Source organism: Solea senegalensis, linkage group LG9 (genome assembly GCF_019176455.1).
Source record: "Solea senegalensis isolate Sse05_10M linkage group LG9, IFAPA_SoseM_1, whole genome shotgun sequence".
NCBI lineage: Eukaryota > Metazoa > Chordata > Actinopteri > Pleuronectiformes > Soleidae > Solea > Solea senegalensis.
This window is the reverse complement of record NC_058029.1, coordinates 4,988,947-5,007,175: the sequence shown is the minus strand read 5'-3', so window position 1 is coordinate 5,007,175 and position 18,229 is coordinate 4,988,947. Positions and strand designations below refer to the sequence as shown.

Below are 18,229 nucleotides of genomic sequence, written 5' to 3'. Positions count from 1 at the left end.
GAGTTGGACGCTGTTTTGAATAAACCTTTTTCACAGCAGATATATTCAACATGAAATAGTAGGACAAACACAGGTTTTACCCTTGATGTTATCATGGTTTCATTCCAATTTTAAGAAAGCTAGGGCTGTATTAATTTAAAACTGCATACCTTTTTCCCCTATTGCCAGGACGTGGTCCAATTAACTGATTAACTTATTTGCTCTCTCAGCATCATCCTCTTCCTCACATATACTTCACAGTGACACAGTGGTATAGCGAGTGATAAGGTGACTCTAATTATTATTATTTATATATTATATTTATTATAATGTTTGTGTTATTTGTTTCATTTTCTACACTGGTATATACAGTAGAACAGTATTTCTGATAATGAGGGAATTATACTGTATGGTCAGTATAGCATTTGCACAGCGCTGTATTATAAAATGTAGTATTAGTTCACCGTAGTGTTGATTCTGGAACGCTGGTGCTTTTTGTCTAGATGTGCAAATACTGTAATGTTCTTTCTGGCACATTTGCTACACAGGGATCAGACGGAGGGTGAGGAAAACAACAAGCTTAAAATGCCACTTCAGATTAGCCTCAGTGAGCAGGAGGGGAGCCGGTACAGCCACAGGTCGACCCTTAATTGTGTGTAATGACGTACTGTAACTCCACTCTACTCTATGATCTACATTATGCCAACTTTAATTGGGGGAGATAATGTGACAAAAGGCTATCGATGGCCGTCTCCCTCCTTATATAAACACTTGTTATCTTGAGACCAAAGTTCCATACTTAGATCATGTGATAACGAAACCATTTTCCATGATCCGCTCTGAACGTCAACATTTCTCTTTCAAGAAAAAGACACATGAAGTACACATGGTTGTCATTGTTACGGCACCTGAACAGCAGCTCATCGGCTCGAGTAGAAATCGAGAACAAATAAGGAAAAGTCACATGTTTATTGAGCGTCTAATCATTCGGCCTTTGCACGACATATTATTACAATATCTACATAGTTTACACGTTCAGTGGTGTTGTGTTACATTTGTATTTGGCTCTGTACGTTATAATACTGGTCAATGACCTGATGTGCTTTGTTGTGGAGAGGGTATGTGTGGTGGTAAATGTCAGCCTTTTTAAAACAAACAAACAAAACAAACGACAAGCAAAGATCTTTTCTTCAAAAAGTACTACAAATGTGATAGTTTTCATACATCAATACATCACCATTCATTTTCAAAAATATTTCCAGAAGTAAGTAAGGCAATAAAATGGTTCTAGTGGCAATAGAGGGACACACACACCTGAATCCTCCTGCTGAATTATAATCCCACTGCAACAATGTTTTTTATTTCTACAAATAAACTTGACACAAATTAAAAGTTTTCGTGGTTACAAAAAATATCTAACCTACTCAAGCACTGCAGCCAATAAGGTAAGCTACATTTTGTATGTACATCTATATACTGTACCTATATATTATTACCATTGAGTTAACTAGTATGAAAATTATAGCTATATTTGCCATAGATATTTGCACAATTTAACAAATTTGTATCTACATTAATAACATGTTCCACGGTTAAGGTGCAGAAACTGCAAACAGACTGAATGAGGAATTTTTCCTGCTTCATGGAATGCTGTGAAATGGAATATTTTTAAGTGGACCGAGTGGAATCTCGCACAAAAGAGTAACTTACGCGCAGGTTTCCAGACACACCTGGAGAACTGGGTCCAGACCTTATCCAGACTTTGACATTCACATATTATGATGAACACAGAGGGAGATTGTCTTGGGTGAAACACGCGTTCACACAACAGCAGGAGAATCTGGGTGAGGGAGTGACACATGGCTCGAGCATGGAAAGGAAAAAACCCACTTGGCAAGTCACTGGCTACAGATTATGAAGAGTTTCTCACATTGAATATTATGGAGATTGGTCTATAGGGAGTATATATATAGATTTCAGTGCATGTCTTAAAGCAGCTACACTATATGGACAAAAGTATTTGGTCACATTGAATTCAGGGGTTTCACTCAGGCTTTGGGTTAGGCCCCTTATCTCCACTGAAGGACAATCTTAAATCTTTGGACAATGCAATGCTATACAGTTTGGGAAATGCTCTTTTCTATTCCAACATGACTGTGTCCCAGTACACAAAGCAAGGACTATGAAGACAACCCTTTAACCCCCTCAAGCACCTTTGGGATGAACTGGAACCGAGATTGTGAGCCAGGTCTTCTTGTTAAACATCAGTGCCTGACCTCATCAATGCTCTACAGAAAGAATGGACACAAATTCACATAGAAACTTCCAAGAAGAGTGGAAGCTGTTATAGTTGAAAAAGGGGGACTGACTCCATATTAAAGTACTGTATAGCGTCCGAATACTTTTGTCCATATAGTGTATATATACAGTCATACACTGGAGAGGCTGTGGCTCAGTAGGTAGAGAAGGATGTGAGTCCTTGGATCCTCCATTCCACACGTCAATGTGTCCTTGGCATTGGACGGGTGTGTGCATGAGACGTATGCAGTAGCAGAAACTGCATTTTGTGCGTGAATGGGCACCATTAGCGTAAAAGTGCTTTGTGTGGCCTTTTAGAGACGAAAAGAAGGTTTATAAATGCAGCCCATTGACCAGATTAGGTTCTCTTTTTGAGGAGCAGAAATTTCCGATATTTAATATCGATATTTGTCTGGACTTTGTGTCCCTCATGCCTTCAACGGTCTCCTCTTTCAAGAGAGCACTGTATCGTATTGTTTGCACACAAAAGAAGTCCTCTGTCAAGAGGAGAACGAACCTCAAATGCTTTCAGCAACAGGAAATTTGGTGATGGGGGGCGGGGCAAAACAGAAGCCTGAAGTAAAGAAACACAAATGACCACTTATCATATGCTAGTGTCTTTCACACTGCAGGAAACAAATGTTGTGTTGTGTGTGGAGGTCAGGGGTCACAGGGTCACTAAGCAGACACTGTGCTCAGCACATTCTCCCTCTTATCATGATGTCCCTGTTTCCTCTTCTTGCAGAATACATACAGAGCTGTGAGGGGAACACAGCTGACCGAGGACACCAGCAGCAGCCCGATGAAGACTTGACCAAAGATAGGATATTCCGTCACCACAGTCTTACCCTGAGGACACAGGTATGGTTATCAGGACACATCAGGGCAACTTTATAGAGCCGTTTAGCACAAATTGGCCATTTGTGTTGGGTCTTTACAACACCTGTTATCACAAACACAGACTGTTCAGTCCATTCACCATGTACCCATGTAACCCCTGGTTACATCACCCAATCCTCGTTCTTCTTCTAATAAATTCTTGTAGGCTGTATACTACAATTGCAGGTTATGTCACCAGTTCTTCACGCCTTTTTGATGCCCTAGATTTCCCTTATTAACCCATATTTAACCAAAAGAGCATTACACAATTCATATTTAGTCTTTTTTTTGGCCATTTTAAAGTTTGCAAGATGGTGTGGGACATGAGCACAGAGTAACACTGGGCATAAAAGCAGTGTCTTATTTCCGTCATTTTGGAAAAAAATCTGGTAACCATGCCCTGTAATGGCAGTAGTAACCATAAAAACAATAAGGTCACTATTATGTGTATTTAGCAGATACCACCTTACTCAAATGCACAGTATCACTCTTTTCTTCATGAATAAGTTCAGCACTCTCTTTGTTTTCCTACTGTTACCTCACACTGCCTTCTTTAACCTGGAAGGGACCTTATATTGTTGTGTAACATTAAGACTGACCTAATGCTCTTTGCACCCTTTTTAGCTACAATTCCCATAACTTAAATCTTGTCTGACCACAGGTTTCTTTATGTCCCTGTCTTTATGTCGCCACACTTTATATCACTGATGGCTGACATATTATGAGGATTCAACACCACTCTAGTTTGCTGCTGCTTGCTGTTATATTATGAGAACACTGCACGACTGACCACTTTTTGGGAAAAAAAGATGGAAAAAAAGTAAAAAAAGGCCAACGCTCACCTGCTCTTTGTCCCATGCCTGGTAGGTGGGTGTCCCTCCTTGTATGTAGTTGATAATGTAGACGATAAATACTGCGACAAGAAGTAGGGGACTGACGAATTTCCACATGATTTTCCAGTACCAGTTTGGACGATGACCAATCATGTCTTCTATGTCTTTTTCAAACCTAAAACAAGTAGATAATATGTTAAAATCAGTAAGATTGAAAGCAGCAATCCTGCTTGAACAAACAGAAGCTGAGCTCAAGGGCGGTGAATGTGGATATCAGTGTGCCACACAGAAAATACACAAACCTGTTCATTCCGTAGATGTAGCTAACAGTTATGATCTCGATGAGGACGACAAACAGCAGCGAGAAATTGGCCCCATAATCATTAAAAATGGTAAACCAGTAATTCCCTGATGTGGTGGTGAAGCTGAGGCCCAGCAGGAGACAGAACATGCACACCAGACCTGCAAGCAAACCACAGCACTCACACACATGGATACCACGGGTGCACATTTAATTTACAATTACAATGTTTTTACATGCACTCCAGGGTACAGGAAAAAAACTGTCCATTAAAACATTTAAACCCACATTTTACTCACAAGAGTTGAGCTTTCTTCAAATAATTAAATAAATAATAGTGATGGTTGGGATTGTGTAGATTTCTCAAATCAATGTAGAATTAAATAAAGGCAGTGTCGCTCTCTCTCAGATGTTTTTATTGTGCTAATGTGTCTGTGTTCCTGAGATAAGTATGAAGCACTCCATGGAAACTAATGCTCCTGTTGGGATGAACCCCTGCTGTCTGAATGATGTTCATCATAAATCCTCAGCTCTTTTTTAAATGCCAGTAAAAGTCACAAGTGTGTACACAGCTCCGTAAATCCCAATTAAGTCATTGGTCACTTAAACCTTTGCCTGATTGGTCACAGTAACGCAGGGCACATAATATCAAACAAATGCCTTGAGACTGAAGTAGATTAAATGGGCCGGAAACTAATTCTGTCTGTTCTGCAAAGAGATGTACTACCTACTAAAACTCTTCTGTGAGCAACTGGACCCAGTTTATGGGTTTTTTGGAGTTTCCAAGCACTGATTGGTCAGAGAGTGTTGTCACCGGGAGAGTCATCAGTGTGACATCCAACAAAACAATCAAAAAAATACACTGCGGTCCGTCTACAAGGTTCTGAGGTTCTGAAGTAACACAAAAATTAGTCAATTAGTTCTAGAACTGTACATGGCAAAGTGTGCACATTGGTGACCAGCTTGGTAGCTTACCAGCATCGACTGTCACGTTTGCATGTGTAATCTACTGCAACAACTAGTGGCACTGAAGTATTGCAGGATTAGATTGTTTGTTTTAACAGAAGTGAAGAGTTATTCCAACATTTCTCTCTTGGTCTTACACTAGGCCCACACAGTAAAACATGGGCTAATGTCAACAAAGATAATGATGAAGCCCAGATCTTACCATTACACAACTCGGTGCTCATACGGGAAAAGATCTTGAAGTCTCTCATTGGCGTGATGACGGCAGTGATGTTGCCCAGCATGCTGCCCATTCCCAACAGCAGGAGCATGAAGAAATACAGCACTGACCACAGCTGCGGCAACGGCATGTTTTTAATGGCCTCACTGTACACTATAAAGGCCAGGCCAGTCCCCTCCACTGCCTGAAACAGAGAATTTACAAATGAGGAGGACACTAATTTGGGCTTTTGAAACTTCTGCATCCACACTTATACGTTGTCAGCATTTTCAAATAATAAACTGCCCCCATACTAACATTAGTAAAAACTAGGGCTGTCAAACAATCTTTTTTCCTTAATTGTGTTTTAACACATTTAAAATCATATTTACAATCTAAAGTAGCTCCTACATGTCTATCTTGATTTGGAATCAAATGATGGCAGTCTTTTTCCTGAAGTCGCCTTGTACTCCAGTTGTTGTTGTGGTTGTTGTGTTGCATATGCCACACAACAATCATCAACTGTTTATAAAAAGAGTGACACACACATAATTGAGTTATGTGTAACAGCATCTTACACAATGTTTATATAGGCAATTGATACCTGCTCTGAGGTAAGAGAGTGCAAATAAATTCACACTGTGTGCAAACAGCTACCAAGAATGACATATGTTAAAGGTGTGTTCACTCAGAATTGTAGAGGCAGCAGCTCTTTATCTCGTCTGCATATATAAAAGTTTATCCATTTTCTAAGGCAAAATCGTATGTTCAACATAGCAAAGGCAGAAGTTCCGCAGTAGACACACACCCTATGTGAATAACAGAGCTACACCAGAATATAGTGAGAATTATTGGTAAGATTCGAGCTTACCAAAACTAAGCTTGTCTTGATCTTTTTAAATTTGGAAATATCCATCCTTGTTGCCCGTCTCTGCCCTAGTGTGTTCTCCATCTCTTCAACACAGACCTACTTCCATTCCCTTCCACCTGTTTCTCCTGGTCTATCTTCATGTATAAAGGAAACCACAGTTAGAACACAAGGAGCAACAGACCGGCCTAACATCACCATCATATTAGAATCACATAAATGGACTCTACAGACACTGACAACCTCTCTCTGGAGGTTGAAATCAACAGACCCATTGGGAAAGCTGCCTAAACTTTATCCAGGCTTACTACTAGCATCTGGCAATGAAGACCAAGGCCAAATGTATAATGCTTGCATAATGAGCAGTCTCCTTCATGGCTGCGAGGCATGGACAGAACAGAGGTTACACAAGTTCCATCTGTGTAGTCTTCACTGCATCATGGAATTTCATGGCAAGACAGGATACCAAATATTGAGGTTCTGTCATACGCAGATCTTCCAAAGGTTGAAGGTTGACTGCACACCAAAATATCTTATGGAGAATTAGCATTTGAACCAGTTTGACACCAGTATTGCAATTAAAATACCTCTGCAAGTGGGACATGGTAACCCTTGTTAATTCCTCCCTGCATTTGACCCATCCTTCACTAGGAACCTTCCTAGAATTAGGAGCAATGGGCTGCCACTGAGAAGCACCCAGGGTGCTACTGAGGTTGGGTACCTTGCTCCGAGGCACCTCAGCTCTTCACTTGTCAGAATTCAAACCCTCTGGTTACCCAATTTCCCAAACCACTGTCCCCCAAAAAGTAGACATGGGAGCAGAGTGCAGAAGATCACAGCACCGTGTTTGCCCACATGGGCCTCCCATGTCAATGACACCATATGGGACCTGCATCATTTTCCCACTTCAAGTTCATGTCCACTTAGAAACTTCTTAGGTAGCTTGGAAAGGGTCCTAAGTGGGCAGGGGCTTGAAGTTGGTAAACACAGATGAGGCCACCATGGAAACCACGGACAAACCCACTTGGGACCCATATTGTTAGCCTTAATATAACCCTTATAACCCATGGATATGCTGGCTATACTATTATCTCTTTCTAGCAATTTATTCATCTTACACTTCTACACGCCTTTGACCTCACCTTGATCTTTGATAGTTGGACATTTGCCTGCTCCTCTATTGCCAGTTTGCTTAAATTAGATTGATAAAGTGTGTGTGTGTGTGATAAGTTGATTGAGCACTTAAGTCTCACGGTGCACAACCTGCAATTGATAGATCTGCAAAGCTAGGAAAGCTGCTGTTTTCAAATCATAGCAAGGACTTCAGCAAAAACTTTAAACTCCAAATGTAACCTTCACTTCACAAGCATTTCAAACAGTCCGTACATCTCTGTCATCAACAACAACAACAACAATCAATTCATTCATTTAAAACTGTTTTTTTTCCCTAGTGTGTTTTGTAATCATGAGGGACATACAGTGTCCAGTTCACTCTCCAGGTCACAGACTTCCAGTTTGTCTTCGATTTGAGCAAACTGCTCCGGGTATGTTGCGTTGAGCTTCTTAATCCAGTCAAAGACAGTGTCAATGGTGATGCTGTCCTCTGCTAGATCAAATGTATTCAGCAGCAGCATGCGTGACCTGGAATAGGAAAAACAACAATGTTCTATTAAGAATAGTACAATAATAACATTATTGGTATTATTGTATAATTATATATATATCACTTGCAATATCCTTTACCTCTTGCTCAGTGTGGTTTAGTATTACATTTGTGGGTGTGTAAGAGAGAATATTAGGCTAAAAGGTGTGAACATACTTAACTAAATCTCATAGAGCATAAAGTGTTTTTAACAGTTCCTCATGGCCTCACCATAATGAAGAGGACAAAAAAAAATACATTACATACGGCATAATAATGCATGAAAATATCGAGAGTTAATTTTAACCAAGGCTCTTGAGAGTCATCCTCCTGTCACTTCCATTGTTACTAAGCAACCAAAACCTAGGACATTTAATCAGTAAACATATTCAACAAAAAAACCCCAAAACAACTAATCGTCAGAACCACCTCTCCTTCACAACAGCCAGCTGCTTTACAAGTATGTATTTGCTTCATCAACTGATTCAGAAGCTTTCTTTGGAGGATGGAGGTTTTTTTAAGCATGAACAAAGTTTGAACTACTTCTTCACAAACCTGAAACTTTAATAATAATAATCAACAAACAAACATCTCCCCTACCTCTTTCAACAGATTTTTACTTCCCACAATATTCAATAATATATAATTCAAAATTCTGTTGTCTTCTTGCCCCCATTGTCGTGGTCATTGCGACAGTGATTCATACGCTCATGCTGACTGAACCAATGACTGCCATTTTTAAATGAGCTCTGAAGTAATTGCCAAAAACAGAGGTAGCTGCAAAGTACATTGTGCAATTTCACCTACATTATTGGCAGTAGACACACTGGTAAACATATTTTCATAAAGTTACCTTCTGGCATTTCAAAAAATTATTACAGTCAAACAAACAATGGTCAACTATCTTTCTCCTACAAGATCTGAGATTAAGTGTAAGGAGGTTACGTGAATGGTTTCACTAAGTAACTAAGTAACTAAGTATTATTCTGCTTTTCTCTCATATCAACTTTAAACTGCACCAATTCCAAAATAACAATGATACACACGTACCTCTCTAGACAGTTCTCAAAGTTGAGAGTGGCTTTAAACCCATAGATGGCAAAGGTGACGATGCTGGCAAAGATGGATGTTCCACTGTTGATGATGGACACGGCGATGGCTTGGCGCTCAAAGTTGTTGTTGTACTCGTTGTAGCTGGCAAACGCTATGAGTGATCCAAAACCCAAACCCAGAGAGAAAAAGATCTGAGTGGCTGCATTTATCCATGTATTAGGGTTGGCAAGCTGTTCCATCTGAAAGCACATACATGCATGCACACAGGGTTGGATTAAAGAGTAGATTAAAAGGGTAGATTAAAAAGAAGGTATATTCCAACAAAACAAATAAGCATAATGTCAAACTAATCATTCATCCTTAAGGAGCCTCTAGGTGGTTCTGCCATCTGCTGGTAATTACTGTTTTCTCTTTACATTGCCCTAGGTTGGTTCAATTCTGAGTGGCAACGTTTGGCCAGTATGTTTATTTCCCCTAGCCAACAACAGCAGGTGGGGCAGGTTACAGCCAATCAGGTATCAGAAGATGTGATCATGGCAGACATGGAACCTAAGAAATGCTAGTCAAGTAAGGTGGATAAAAGCCACCGTTTTTGAATGGTGGCTTTTGGAAAAACAACGGCCCCTCTTTGGGGGTCACCATTCTACCTAACAGCATCAGCATTATCTCTCTCATTCTTCATCATGTTTATGTCTATATGTTATGCCGCATCAGAGCACTCTGTTATCCTATTGGTCATAACAAAATCTGGTAGATGGTAGACTTCCAACATGGTAGACTTCTCGTTGGGGTGTCGTGGAGCGTCCCAAACTTCTACCTGTTCTACAAATATGTTACACTACACGTCTGTTCATCATTCCCGACATTCATAATTGGGTCCGACATTGGAAATGTGTCGCTCCTTCGGTTATTACAGGGGGAGCGCTGTTGTTCCCACCATGAAATCCCCACACACACACACACACAGGGCACAGTGAGTCTTCACATGAATTCATCACATTTCAATACATAGACCTCATCTCCAACACAAACTTACCTTTGGTGTGAACATGTACTGGATACCATTGAGGGCACCATGAAGAGTAACACCGCGGATCAGGTAGATAAACAGAACCACATATGGAAACGTGGCTGTAAAGTACACCACCTACAGATGGAGCCATAGAGCATTGCTTTAAAGTTATCCATGTACAGTTTGTGTGCTTCCAATATTTGCCCTGGGACTTTGCTTACCTTTCCGGTTGACTTCACTCCTCGGATTACAAACAGGTAACTAATTATCCAGGCAAGAAGGAGGCAAAGTGCCTGGCTTGTATGAATGCCTCCATTCACATTTATAGAAGATGAAATGTCAAGCGTTTCCCTATAGAAAAAATACTGGGTGGGTGTCGCTTTTTCACACTCCTCCAGAGGTCCTGTTTGGTTGGCGTTGACCGGGCAGTCCGACCACGGCAGGACTGACTAAGTAGGACATGAACACAGAAGAGTATAAGTGCGTTATCTTACTGCCCAAAGAAGAGCCAACGAGTTATGTGCGAACGTTGAAGAAGTGCTTTTAATTAGATTTTTTTATTTAGCAGCTCACTTGAAATGAATTAAAGAAGTACCAGAAACTCCATGCATTGATGACGTTGTAATAGAGACACAGATACATGGATGTCACAACACTGGCAAGACCTAAAACAAGAGAAGTACACAAAACAAAAGTTGTATTCGTTGGTATTGCTCCAAAAGATTGTGTCACATTCACTGTGAAAATCAATTTATGCATGTGAATACATATTCCAGGAAACTGGCATGTGCTACTTTTTAAAGGGTTATCACAAGGTCTATCAAACAATAGAGATGCCAGCAAAGGCGTTATATTCCCTCGCTTGCATGTTTCAGTCAGCAGACATGCAGCAATGTTCTGGACTAACTGCAAGTGAGAGAGGTATTACAATAATCCAGTCTGAATGCATGTATGACATAAGCACTTACCCACTCCTCCCAAATACGGATTCATGGCACTCCATGCCCCAATGCTACCAAGACGCATCTTCTGACCAACGGCAAGCTCCATGCAGAATAAGGGAACACCCTCCAGAACAAGCATGATAAGATATGGAATCAAGAATCCACCTGAAGTTGGAGAAATAGTTGTACTCAGTTGGGATGCAGAACTCAACCCCAAAAAACAACTTTTCTGTTGCACATGTAAGCCAAACGACAATGAAAGTCATGCATTTGAAGTAAATAGCAAAACATATGGGTACAAGAACTAAGGCTGCATATCAAAATTTAAGGTACTGTGTGTACAACCAGTTGTACAACCAGTGTAGAACCGTTCCATTCTCTGGCACTTGGGTTACCAGAGAAAAATGGTACAGTAAGTTCAGGGTAGCTCCACCCATGACAGTCAGCTAACAATAACATGTCACTCCCTTGCGAAGTCGAGGCAAATACACGCAGTCTATTCTCGTACAAAGTTTGACGTCTTGTCGAGACAAACAACCACAAACCAAGCAGATATAACGAGCTGCTGGGCGTCCTCCATGGTTGTCTGTTGTGTTGTTGTTGTCGTTCGTTGGATACAACGTCACACTACGTGGCCATCAGGCACAGCCCACACCCCGCCTACCTACCAAGTAAAGGTACGGTTCTTAGTCGAAACGCAAGCCTGACCCAGGGCTTTAACATTCAAAATTCCGTTGTACTCTACCAAACCGAACCTTTCCATGATGGAAACATAGCATCATGTAGCCTTCAGTAATTCATCCTCAATCCCTGCCAAATAAAAATAATTTCACCTGAATTTTACACACTGGACCTTTAAATAAAGTCAATTTAAAACTGGAAAAGCAAGTTTTAAAGGAGATTCTGTACGACCAAAGAGTAACTCAACAATTTATATATCTCACTAGGAATTGGTATCAAATAGGTTTGATTTTAAATCAATTTAATCTTTAAATGTTTAAAAAAAATCAAGTTTTCCCACACTGGTTCCCTTTTAAACTTGAGTGTGGACTTACAGTGCTCATCTGAATGTCTGCTCTTGATTTAGACATGTAACTGTATTTTCACTAAACTGTCGGACTAAATTAAAGGCTTTTACTTAGAAACTGTAAAGAATGGAACAAAGGCAATTGCACAGCAGGCTGTTGTTATGTGTCTCCACAGATTTGCTGCTGGGAAGTTACACTTCCTGGACTTCCTGGTTGATGTGTGCTCATTGCTCAATTATCCGTGTGTATGAGACCAATAAAGACATAATTCTTCCATTTAACCACAACCAAAACTCCATAAAAGCAACATTTCACCCTCCCTTACAGGGGAATATTTAAACATCTTATGTTTTTGTGGCCAGTGAACAGATCTGTTTTTGTACACATGTATATGACAGTGCTGAGCTGCAGACCACAACCACAGGCATTATGAGTGTGATTGGTGAACAAATGATACAACCTTTCAAAATAACTCAGTGTCACCAGCTCTTAGTTGAGGTCAATAATTGTGAAATATGTAACATTCAAAATTATTATTATTGTTGTTGTATTGTTGAATCCAACTAGGGCTGCAACAATTATGTGATTATTAATTGATTACTCAACATTGTTGAAGCAGTGTTTTTCTTTTCAATAATTAAAACACGTTTCTCTGGGTTTTTTTCAGCTCCTTAAATGTGAATATTTTTATTTGCTCCACATAACAAAGAAATCATTAAAACTGAATCATTTTGGTTACATTTTTGTTACAATTGACTTACAATCTATAAACAAAACACACCAAATCATCAGTGTAAGAAGATAAATCCAACCCTTTACCAGTGCACATCTAAATAATGTTTTAACTAATCTTCACTGCAAATTCATGTCAAATATTTGGGTTTTTTCTTGTTCTGTATTAACACAAAATGTTCCACTTTAACCATTACCTTTACTAAAATGCTAATGATTCTGATTGTACAAAAAAGAAAGAATGGAAAAGTTGTTTTTTTTAAGAATTGTAAAACCTTGTGTTATTACCCCAGGGTTGTATTTTCACTTTCCTCTGCATGTGTGTGTGTGTGTGTGTGTGTGTGTGTGTGTGTGTGTTGAGTGTGTGATGGGCTGCAGGTGTGCACGATTGACTGACAGGTGTGTGAGTGTGTGAGTGGATCCTGCATGGGAGCTGATTCGTCCTGCAGAGAAGGTTCCACTATAAGAGGCCGGACTCTCCTTGCTGCATTGGGCTTGCTATGATCCACTTCCAGCCAGCAAACATTTTACTTGTATAAATAAACCAACTCGCTGTTCTGTGTATCTGGTAGTTTATTGGTTGTTGGGGAAAAAGGAGCCTCTTTTCTTCAATATTCAGATTAACATGCCTGTTTTGTTTTTTTTTGTTGTTCTTTTTTTTTGGCTGGATATGACTCAGGTTTGATTCTTCTGGGCAGAGAGATGTAAAACATGGTTATGATTGTGAAGCGTTAAATTTTGTAATGAGTCAAACTTTGTTTTGGAATTTGAGCAACATTAGCTTTTTTTTATCTGAATATCCTCCTCTGATTTTGTATAGTAGCGAGTGACAAAGATACAAATAGTTAGGAGTAAAACTAAAGGTTGCTCGAAATATAAACATCAAACAGATTCATGAAGTTTGCACTTAAGTACAGGTTATTTGAACTTGGCTCTTGTTGTGGCCACATAGTGTAAAGTCTATTAACTGGCTTCAAACTGTCTAATCCTCCCCGCTAATGACCCCCCACTTGTTTATGGCTTGCTTCAACTTTGAGTCCTTTGGCAGTTGAACAATTGCTCATTCAGCGCGATAAGGATTCATTTGGATAATAATCACCCGAAATAATCCACCTGTGTGACTCAGATTATTGGAAATACATTACATCAGTGAACAGGGGGTAAATTATTCCAGATGAACTATCAATCTGTTTCAATGTCAAGTCAAGCGTGTAAAAACTCCTAAGAGTCCTGTATCTGGTAGGGTTTTGATGACAATGACAATACCAGCGGGATAGAGATGATGATTTACCCAAACACAATTCAACTAGACTTTGTCCCTGTTTCAGCCAGGTTACAGGATGTTTTGAAAGTAAAATGTAGCTTTCCCGCTGTTTGACACAGAAATCATGTGTTCAATTCTACAGCACATTCAAAACAATCTTAGTGGTTTGTCGGCCAATGTACGCCACACCAATGATTCAATAATTCATAGATTATTAAATAAATCGTCAACTGTTGTGTTCGGATTTTTCAGCTTCTTAAAAGTAAATATTTTCTGGTTTCTTTGCAGTGTAATAACAAATAAATCATTAAAACTGAATCATTTTAGTTTGTAGACAAAAAACGACATTTGAGAACATCATCATTTGATCAACTTTTTTTTTTTTTTAACATTTTCTTACATTTTATGGACCAAACAAGACAATTAATCGAGAAAATAACATACTATTTTCAAGCCTGGATCCAAGAAATACAGAAGGCTATCATCTCCTATACTGTACCCAGACTGTGTGAGAGCATGTACAGGCTGGAATCAGCCTCTTACCTCCACCGTGCATTTGACACAGGTATGGAAACCTCCACACGTTCCCCAATCCGACTGCATATGAAACGCATGCCAGCAGAAACTGTATGGGACTGTCCCATTTGGGTCTCGCCTCATTTCCCATGTCTGCGTCCTGTGAATGTCTTCAGCTTCAGAGTCAGCAAGCAGGAGTGTGTGAGTTTGTGTGTGTGTGTGTGTGTGTTCGTCCTGCAGGCGCTTTATAAGCTGCTCCCTGTAGTTGTAGCAGGAGGTCCTTTGGCAACATGATTATTTGTGGGTCATCAACTTGACCTATGGTGTTGTAGTCAAGAAGACAAGCCCACAGCGACTGAGGCCAAGACAATTCAAGATACTATAAACTTACATCACCTCACTTTTATTGTTACATGCGGAAAGAAAATACTTGCAGTGACACAACAGGTATACATACATATATGTGTGTATATTTATATATGTATGTGTATATATATATATATATATATATATATATATGTGTGTGTGTATGTATATATATATATATATGTGTATGTATATATGTGTGTGTATGGTGTGTGTGTGTGTATATATATATATATATATATATATGTACAGTATATGTATTTTGACACAGAAAGTAAAAAAGAAAACATCTCAATACTAATATAACAAAAAAGACTTTAATTCACACAAAAGCAAGTTGTCTTCATATAAATCGTAAATTTAGTATACACCAGGGTATGACATCTACGGAGCCCCTAAAGGGCCTTCGAAAAAAAACTAAAAGTTTCTGGTGCGCACGAAAGTATCTCGTGTTCACGAGAAAGTATCTCGTGTTCACGAGAAAGTATCTCGTGCTCATGAGAAAGTATCTTGTGCGCACCAGAAAGTATTGTATGCGCGCGTGATGTCCCCGAACGCAGTTTAAGACCATTTAAGGTGTGAAATTTGTCATTTACAATTCAAAAATTTGGTTTGTGTATGAAGATATGAGGTTCACACCAGAAAGTATCTTATGCGCACCAGAAAGTTTTTTTGTATTTTTTTCGTTGTCCCTTTAGGGGCTCCGTACGTGCGCACCAGAAACGTTTAGTTTTTTGTATTTTTTTCGATGTCCCTTTGGGGGCTCCGTACTTTAGCTCTCGCTCCGTCTTAATCTAATGTCACTATACCAGTGTGTTAAGTATATGTGAGGAAGACAACCATTTTTCTTTTTTCTTTTCAGTGTAAGAATGAAGAATGAATATTTCTTTTAGAAACTGTTGATACCCAGATTGCTCTCAAACAGTGAAAGGTGAAATGTGAAAAATGTGTCACCACAGTGAGTAGTCGGGCTATGCGTCAGCCTATGGAAATCTACAAATATTAAACCATAAGGTGACACAGAGGCAAACGTCAGGCAAATTTACTGTGGCGGTGGGCGTGGCGTGGGAGATAACAGGAGATAACACAACAGCAATCTGTGTCATGAGGAAAGTCCGACCGAGCTTTCATTATTTCTTTATTTCAAAAAAAGTCCTGACCCCATTCAAAGCTCTTTGTTTTTATTCTTTTTTGAAAGAAATTGGTGATGTTAATTTGAACTAATCATATATATTGATAGAATGTTGATGGACATGGCCATGATCAATTCAGTGTCATGCATTTTTATTAATTGTGGTTCCAGACCTAATTATTTCAGCAACCATTCCTGCTTTTTAGTCACAGTAATAATACAATTATCATTCTCAAATGCACCTGTTACACAACCGTCTCCTTCACTACCCCCTTTTCCTCTCAGACCTCACTGTTTTCCCTGCTCCACCTCCCATCCCGGTCACCATGACTCTCACATGGTCGTGCAGCTGCTTGAGGGTGTGTGTGTGTGTGTCCATGTGTGGATGCTTGCTGTGCCCCACTTTCCACACGCCATGAGAGAGAGAGAGAGAGAGAGTGAGAGCATGTTTTTTCAGGGCCAACAAACTCATTTAGCATTTAGGACAGGCTGGAATCTACGTGTGATATACTGGCAACTTTATTAGGTTTGGGGGACACATAAAGTGCTGCTTCAAGGTCTGATGAGTTGTGCCTTCAGAAATGGTATTCTGCAGCTTACCGTGGTTGTAAGGCCAGCCTGGTCATTCTCCTCTGACTTCTGGAATCAACAAGACATTCCCATAATATTATTCTCTTTTTCGTACCATTCTCAGTAAACCATAAAGATGGTCGTGCATGAAAATCTCAGCAGATTAACAAATTCTGAAATACTCAACCACGCCACAAATCAAAAGTCAGAATTAAACACCCTTCTTCTCAGAACTGCCTTCTTGCCTTGATGCAATGATTTGCTGCCATGTGATTGTGATTGAATAGATATTTGCATTATCAGTGTCTTGAAGGAAGCCGACATCCCCAGCGTCACCACAATCATCACTCGGCAATAGTTATGATGGAGACGGCCACGTCATACGCATTCCAAGCAACTGCCTCCAAAAATGAATGCTCTATGGCCGGCTGAATGAAGGGCAACGCACCCAAAGAGGGCAGAAGAAGAAGAAGAAGAAGAAGAGGAAGAAGAAAAAGTACAAAGACGACCTCAAAACCCACCTGAGAAAGTGTTACGTCAACCGGTCCAAGAAGGAAAAACTAAAACTAAGCAAAACAACAACAAAGATTGTTCCACCTTCAGGACAACCATTCACACATGTCCTCACTGCAACAGGTTTGTCGCTCACATATTGGCCTTTACAGCCACCTGAAGACCCACAAATGACCAGACCAACCGACAGGAGGACAATCATACCTGTTTGGAGTGATTTTTGCATGAGTTGAGTTGCTGGTGGAGTCCAGCAGACACAGCAACACAGTTCTCAAGCTGTGACATATTGCAGTTTAATATGCAATTTCCTTTTTCATGTTAGTCAAACATCCACCCATCCACCCATTCGGGGTGTGTCTTGCCCTTAACACTCGCCTTCTGCTGCTGTGTTCTGTGGGAGAGGTAAGGGCGACGTGCTTGTGTTATTTCCGTCATTATATGTAGGTTTTCTTGCTCCTATTGTCACAACTGTATGTGTGTGTGTTTTTTATGGGGGGAGTTTCTTTCATTTTCCTCCAAAGATTTCCATCTTGTGGCTCATTCTTCACAACGCAGACCTAAAATTCCACCGGTTACATTAGTTTGTCATTTTGTCACAGCTCAGCTGCTTGTTTTTTTTTAAAAAAAATGTGAAAGGTGAAGAGAGCATTTTGGAGACAGATGCTGTAGCAGCTCGGCTCACAGAGGGAGACAGAGGGGACATGTTTTGTCAACAGACATCAACAAGGTCTAACTCTGAAGGAGGCCAATTATGTGTTCTGTTTCCATAACCCAGAAAAGCTTTCAGACCTGCAGCTGCACCAGTCGAACACCACCAGGGCAACTGATTTTATAATGTCTTATATGATGTTCCCTTTCCCTGTAACCACTTTTATTCATTTGTTTCCACAACAGATTTGCTTTATCAACCTCATCAAATTCTAACCAACATTTATTCTAAGAGGTTCTGTTCTGACACTGTGGAGAACCACAGACAAACAATATATAATATATACAGTATGTATATATATATGTGTGTATATATAATATTGTTTGTCTGTCTGTCACACTTGTTTAAGGTCTAGTCCCTAATTTATTCCTAAAAAATGCTTTTTTATCTTATTTTTGAAATGACAGCAACACTAAATGATAAAA

The 18,229-nt window shown here is 39.8% G+C and overlaps 1 protein-coding gene across 2 annotated transcripts; it reads right to left on the bottom strand.

Moving 5' to 3' along the window:
- Nucleotides 1-929: 929 nt before the first annotated feature.
- Nucleotides 930-14,793, bottom strand: LOC122774242 (sodium- and chloride-dependent transporter XTRP3-like). Of its 2 annotated transcripts, none has more exons than XM_044033346.1 (11): nt 14,542-14,793; nt 10,999-11,139; nt 10,604-10,695; nt 10,252-10,479; nt 10,055-10,165; nt 9,016-9,257; nt 7,802-7,964; nt 5,459-5,660; nt 4,292-4,451; nt 3,999-4,164; nt 930-3,126 (listed from the first exon to the last, which is right to left on the bottom strand). In XM_044033346.1, exons 1-11 carry the CDS (start codon nt 14,663-14,665, stop codon nt 2,956-2,958), a joined length of 1,800 nt encoding a protein of 599 aa, XP_043889281.1. In that variant the 5' UTR covers nt 14,666-14,793; the 3' UTR covers nt 930-2,955. The 2 variants fall into 2 exon arrangements, with proteins under 2 accessions (XP_043889281.1, XP_043889282.1); XM_044033347.1 differs by having other exon boundaries at nt 10,626-10,695.
- Nucleotides 14,794-18,229: the final 3,436 nt, after the last annotated feature.

Coding starts and splice junctions, on each gene's coding strand:
- LOC122774242 (XM_044033346.1), bottom strand. CDS start 14,665: ATGGGAAATGAGGCGAGACCCAAATGGGACAGTCCCATACAGTTTCTG. Junction 11,140..14,541: donor GTGTCAAATGCACGGTGGAG/GTAAGAGGCTGA, acceptor CTCCAACTTCAG/GTGGATTCTTGATTCCATAT. Junction 10,166..10,251: donor GAGTGAAGTCAACCGGAAAG/GTAAGCAAAGTC, acceptor CTCCATCTGTAG/GTGGTGTACTTTACAGCCAC.